Source organism: Balaenoptera acutorostrata, chromosome 11, assembly GCF_949987535.1.
Source record: "Balaenoptera acutorostrata chromosome 11, mBalAcu1.1, whole genome shotgun sequence".
NCBI classification, from domain to species: domain Eukaryota; kingdom Metazoa; phylum Chordata; class Mammalia; order Artiodactyla; family Balaenopteridae; genus Balaenoptera; species Balaenoptera acutorostrata.
In genome coordinates, this window is record NC_080074.1 from 96,209,135 (window position 1) to 96,215,889 (window position 6,755).

Below are 6,755 nucleotides of genomic sequence, written 5' to 3' on the forward strand. Positions count from 1 at the left end.
CTTGTGACCTGCATATAGCTTGTCATACTGATTGTTTATATACCAATTTACACTGGGTAGGTAATGGGGCACAGAGGTAACGTCTCCTATCTTTGTGTCACCGGTGGTACCCACGTTATGTTTTCATTGAATACCTGAATACATTGATAAGTTAATACATAACGGTATTTAATAAAATCACTAACTTTCTCTGTTGGTTTTCTTTCTTTATGTCTCCTTGTCTCTTTCTCTCTCATGTTTTCCTCTCCTTTCCCCAACACCCCTCTCACCCCCTCTCTCCTCTCTCTGCCTGTTCTCCTTCCCATCCCGTCCCCAGGGGAGATGGAGGAGCTGGAAGCTCTGTGGCTCACGGGCATCTGCCACAATGAGAAGAATGAGGTCATGAGCAGCCAGCTGGACATTGACAACATGGCGGGCGTCTTCTACATGCTGGGGGCCGCCATGGCTCTCAGCCTCATCACCTTCATTTGCGAACACCTCTTCTATTGGCAGTTCAGGCACTGCTTTATGGGTGTGTGTTCTGGCAAGCCTGGCATGGTCTTCTCCATCAGCAGAGTAAGTGTTTTGATTTAGGTGCTTGGAGCTTGGGAAAGACAGCTCACTGTGCAGAGCACAGAGACCCAGGAGGGCACTAACTCCAGCCTGAGGCTGCTAAAGCGAGAAACCGCATCATGTACATTTCCCCAGGGGGGTGGGGTGACATAATTTCAAGTGGCTCAAAAAACAGGTGATGCAGTTTTTCCTTCAAGAAACAGATTTCTGTCTGGAGTTTGGGCATTTGGTTCTCAATAAGAACTGGCAGATCTATCAAAATGAAACATTTGGCCTTTTCCCAGATGCCTTTCATCACCGTTAGTTAATTCTGCAGAGGTGGGATTAATCATTTAATCCTTTTAAAAAATCCCATTTCTATTTAAATCGTGAAATAGATCTCTCTTATTCTGACATCCAAAGGTATATTGTTGGTAATTTCACCGTCCTACTCTATGTTTTAACCATGTGTGAGTTTGGGGAGTTAAAGAGCTTAACAGAACCTTCAGAAATAAGTCCTGACCTGTAAGAAATTTGCATTCCAGAAACTTCCTTAATTGGAGCAAGAGTATAACTCAAGTCGTTCTTTATTTAGTTCTCTTCTATGTGTCTAGTCCAAAGTGAGATTTTGAACACAGTTTTGAATATAAACAGAGGGTCACAGGGAAAAGCTAAAAAAAAAACAAAACAAAACAGACCTCTTTTGAATTTGTTAATAAAGTTATGGGATTCATTCATGAGAGGTGAACCCAAATGTCCTCTTCGAATAGAGGTCTAGGCTTCAGACATAAATTACCAACTTCGTCTCTAATGGAATTATATAAGAAAATGGAGTGCTCATTAAATTGTTCCATCTTTTGATCATTTTCCTGTAGTATTTTAGTTGATACAGAAAGTGTCCTCTCCGGCTGTGAGTTGCTGCAGGCTATTCAGTTACCTGGGAGCTGGAGGTCGGTCGGGACTTGTGGCACTTCCCGCGACCTCTCCACAGAGGGGGATGGTGGCAGCGGGGGGAACCTGTAATAGAAATCCCATTCGTAGCCCCTCGACATAATCAATGGCTCTGTAGAGGAAAAATGCATTTTCTCCTGGCCATAATCAAGAAGGGTTAGAAAGGAGGCCTGAGAAGGAAAGTAGAGGAACCTTCTCTTAAAGATCTCTTACCTCACGGCTGCCTCGGGGAAACTGAGGCTTATCATATGCAAATCTTCCTTCTTTCCCATTTAGCTGCGGTTCTCCTTTCTAATCTTCTCTCCTCTCATCCCCCTCCATCGGGACAGCCCCTTTCCAAATTTATCCCCCTTAGTTTTAAAGATACAGTTCAAACAACCTCCTCTGCAAAGACCTTCCCTTGCCAGGCAGAAAAGTTCCAAATGTGTCCGCCTTTCAAGGCAGGGAACAAGAGATTGGCAGGAGGTCGGCCTGACTTCAGACTTGAGCCCGAGCCTTTCCCTCTCCTGGACGGTGCTCTTCAGGGCTCTGCACAAGGAGCTGCACACAGGGGGTTCTCAGTCAATACTAATTTGTTAAGATATTAATTATTTATGATCAGAGTAACTGGGTGAGAAACTATAAGGAGGAAACCAGCAGCTAACGAGAGAATAAAGGAGAGGACTCTACAAGGAGATTCTTTTATTTATTTATTTTACTGAAGTACAGTTAATTTACAATGTTGTGTTAATTTCTGCTGCACAGCAAAGTGATTCAGTTATACATATATATACATTCTTTTTCATAGTTTTTTTCCATTATGGTTTATCACAGGCTACTGAATGTAGTTCCCTGTGCTCTACAGTAGGACCTTGTTGTTTATCCATCCTATATATAATAGTTTGCATCTGCTAACCCCGAACTCCCAGTCCATCCCTCCCCCACCTCCCTCTCCCCAACAAGGGGATTCTTTATTCCTATTTAGTACTGGGATATCTGTCCCAGGTCCTTCCTGCCCTGGTATAGGGCACAGCAGGAGAAAAATCCCTCTTTGACCCCAGGGCTGCCTGATTGTCTCTGTGAATTTGGTTCACGCTTGGCTCAAGAAGAGAATTGCTCAGCTGTGACTTGGTGACCAAAATCCTAAAAGCTGCTCAAAGTTTGTCAGAGCCGGAAAAGAGTGGCAGGTGTGAGCGCCTGGGCTCCGCCGTGCTTTACTGCCAGCCAAGGGTGACCAGCAGGGCCGAAAAGCCCCAGCATCTGTAGAGCATTGCTACTGATTTCCAGAAGGCTGACAATATTTTTTGCTATCAGTTGATATCACGGCCTCATTTTTGAGACACAGAAACCTCAGCACAGAAAGGAAAATCAATTCGAGTCAGTAGTGGAGTTGAGGCAAGAATGTCCTGTCTTGCAATTGGAATCCATTTGCTCAAGTCGCTCGATGTGGCCATGTCCCCTCTGGATCTCCAGGCCACCAGCTCGTGATGCGACTTGCTAAGTGCAGGGGGATGAGGCAGGCAAGCTTCTAGCCGTATGTTTCTGTGAGTGTGTAAGACCATCTCTTTCATGTCTTCTCTGACTTTTCTCGTCCACTTAGGCAGTCAGTGGTGGGTTGGTTGGGGGCTGGTCTTTATGGTCACTTCCTGCCTCACCGGAGACCTAACCGGTCCCATCCTCCCTCCAGGGTATCTACAGCTGCATCCACGGGGTGGCCATCGAGGAGCGCCAATCCGTGATGAATTCCCCCACCGCGACCATGAACAACACACACTCCAACATCCTGCGTCTGCTCCGCACGGCCAAGAACATGGCCAACCTGTCCGGCGTGAACGGCTCCCCACAGAGCGCCCTGGACTTCATCCGCCGCGAGTCGTCCGTCTACGACATCTCCGAGCACCGCCGCAGCTTCACGCACTCTGACTGCAAATCCTACAACAACCCGCCCTGCGAGGAGAACCTCTTCAGCGACTACATCAGCGAGGTGGAGAGGACTTTCGGCAACCTGCAGCTGAAGGACAGCAACGCGTACCAGGACCCCCACCACCGGCCGCACAGCATCGGCAGCGCCAGCTCCATCGACGGGCTCTACGACTGTGACAACCCGCCCTTCACCACGCAGCCCAGGTCCCTCGGCAAGAAGCCCCTGGACATCGGCCTCCCCTCCGCCAAGCACAGCCAGCTCAGCGACCTGTACGGCAAGTTCTCGTTCAAGAGCGACCGCTACGGTGGCCACGACGACCTGATCCGCTCCGACGTGTCGGACATCTCCACGCATACGGTCACCTACGGCAACATCGAGGGCAACGCGGCCAAGAGGCGGAAGCAGCAGTACAAGGACAGCCTGAAGAAGCGGCCGGCCTCGGCCAAGTCCCGCCGCGAGTTCGACGAGATCGAGCTGGCCTACCGCCGCCGGCCGCCCCGCTCCCCCGACCACAAGCGCTACTTCAGGGACAAGGAGGGGCTGCGGGACTTCTACCTGGACCAGTTCCGCGCCAAGGAGACCTCGCCGCACTGGGAGCACGTGGACCTGACCGACATCTACAAGGAGCGCGGCGAGGACTTCAAGCGCGACTCGGTCGGCGGGGGAGGGCCCTGCACCAACCGCGCGCACCTCAAGCACGGGCCGGGTGACAAGCACGGCGGAGTCGGCGGGGTCCCGGCCCCCTGGGAGAAGAACCTGGCCAACGTGGACTGGGAAGAGCGCTCCGGGGGCAACTTCTGCCGCAGCTGCCCGTCCAAGCTGCACAACTACTCGACGACCGTGGCCGGGCAGAACTCGGGCCGGCAGGCGTGCATCCGCTGCGAGGCGTGCAAGAAGGCCGGCAACCTGTACGACATCAGCGAGGACAACTCTCTGCAGGAGCTGGACCAGCCGGCCGCCCCGGTGGCCGTGACGTCCAGCGCGTCCGCCACCAAGTACCCCCAGAGCCCGACCAACTCCAAGGCGCAGAAGAAGACCCGGAACAAGCTGCGGCGCCAGCACTCCTACGACACCTTCGTGGACCTGCAGAAGGAGGAGGCCGCCCTGGCCCCGCGCAGCGTGAGCCTGAAAGACAAGGGCCGCTTCCTGGACGGCAGTCCCTACGCGCACATGTTTGAGATGCCGGCCGGCGAGAGCGCTTTCGGCAACGGCAAGGCGGCGGCGCCGGCCGCGGGACATCACCACCACGGCAACCATGGCAACCACGGCAACCCCGGCGGCGGCGGCGGCGGCAGCTACATGCTCAGCAAGTCGCTCTACCCCGACCGGGTCACGCAGAACCCTTTCATCCCCACTTTCGGGGACGACCAGTGCTTGCTCCACGGCAGCAAATCCTACTTCTTCAGGCAGCCCACGGTGGCAGGGGTGCCGAAGGCCAGGCCGGACTTCCGTGCCCTTGTCACCAACAAGCCGGTGGTGTCGGCCCTGCACGGGGCTGTACCAGGCCGTTTCCAGAAAGACATCTGTATAGGGAACCAGTCCAACCCCTGTGTGCCTAACAACAAAAACCCCAGGGCTTTCAATGGCTCCAGCAATGGGCATGTGTATGAGAAACTGTCTAGCATTGAGTCTGATGTCTGAGTGAGGGAAGAGAGAGGCGAAGGTGGGTACGGGAGGGTCGGGGCTGTGGACGTGTGGTGCGCATGTCACAGAGGGTGACGGGGGTGAACTTGGTTCCCATTTGCTCCTTTCTTGTCGTTTTCATTTATTTATGGGATCCTGGAGTTCCGATTCCTTCTGAGGGCGACCCTGGTGACCAGAAGCATCTCTGCTCCCTTTCCAGTCCCCTCCTCCTTCCCGGTCTGTCCATCCTTCCAGTTCCCAGTTCCCGCGAGAGGCTACGGTGGGCTCGCTCAGCCGGCGAGGGCGGAGTGGTTGGAGGAAGTGGCCCCTCGCGAGCTTGCTCCTAGCGTGGAAGGACTCTTTGCCACCCACTTCGAGTGAAGCAAGGAGAAGCAGGAGGAGGCCACGGGAGCACAGGATAGCTCTCCCCGAACTGATCTTTATGTTTAGGTGAGGAAGCAAAAGCGCCCCAATAAGCTCCTTTTAGCATACTGCCTGTGAATGAAAAGAGGCTTTTGCTAAATTCTTGTTGCTTAGATGGCGTGTGTTTGGGGATCGTGCGCCAAGCAGAGGGTGGGAAGCCATGTGTGTTTCTATATAAGCCAAAAAAAAAAAAAAAGTTTGCTTCAATTCCATGAGACTTACTGGTGGTGAACTGGAATGAAAGGTCATTGGCGGATGATGGAAAGTACATCAGAGCAGTGTTTCGTGGTGCATTAGAGGCAAGGAAGGAGGGACTGCGTGTGCATGTGTGTCTATATACACTTGCACACGTGTTGTCTGTACACGCCTGTCATCAGGCCTTTTCATGCGGAGAAGGCAACCTTGACTCATAATGTTGTTTCTTTCAATATCCCTAAGCACCGGGCTTGTTTTGGCTTATATACAAACAGAGATGGTCCTATGTTACCTGAATTTTGGCTGTCTCTCCCCTTCACCCTTCCCGAATGAGGAGAATGGAAGTTCTTGACAGAGAAGTTCCTGTGGTCTAGACAAAAACGTGGGTGAACAATCGTACAAAAATAATTCCTCCGTGGTTGCCAATACATTCCACCAGTTTTGGCCAAGAACTTTCCAGGAAGGCTAAAGGGAAATAGAAGCAGCCAGGATTCTTTTGGCCTGTACCTGAGGGCAGAAGATTGTACAAAGCTCGTCTGAGCTTTTTAGACCCTCAGCTGGCCAGTTTGTGGGGAGGAGCTAAGTAAGGTGTTGAAGGACAGGGGGGTCGTTTATGGTCGGGTAAGTGAGAGAGGGGGATGTTTTCAATGCTTTGATCCCTTCTTGCTTAACCTGGAGCTGCAAGAGCAGGCTTGTTACCCCCCTGAACTGGCCACAGCCGATAGGGAACCGCCAGTGAAGAGGCATGAGCTTGCTGCACGAGTACAGCTCGGGAAACAGTGGAGGGAAGGGAAGAGGTTAGGAAGTGGGGACGGGAGGCGAGAAGGGACTCCCCCGCTACCCCATTGGGTCTGGCTCCCTGAGGATGTGACGCTGAACCCAGTGCGGACACTCTCTGTAGAAACCCCTCCACCTTCCTGCAGCACCTCCTTTCCCTCCCAGATTGTACCAGTCAAGAATAAAAAAAAATATATATATATATATATATATATACACATATAAAACTCCAGGGATGAGGGCACTGGCAGATGTGATACCCCCTTCACTCAAAGTTGGAAACTTGAGAAGGGAAACGAATACTTGTCACTGCCAGTCCTGACACTTGGGGTAGGCGTGTTCCGTGGGTCAG

General features: G+C 52.1%; 1 protein-coding gene across 1 annotated transcript in view; it reads left to right on the forward strand.

Annotated features, from left to right (window-relative positions):
- The window catches only part of GRIN2B (glutamate ionotropic receptor NMDA type subunit 2B), a 345,756-nt gene extending 339,219 nt beyond the window's left edge, over positions 1 to 6,537 (forward strand). The window contains exons 12-13 of the mRNA XM_007196043.2: positions 317 to 555; positions 3,149 to 6,537. Of these exons, the coding sequence (XP_007196105.2) occupies positions 317 to 555; positions 3,149 to 5,026 (2,117 nt within the window). The 3' untranslated portion in view covers positions 5,027 to 6,537. The remainder of the gene's footprint in view (positions 1 to 316; positions 556 to 3,148) is intronic.
- Positions 6,538 to 6,755: the final 218 nt, after the last annotated feature.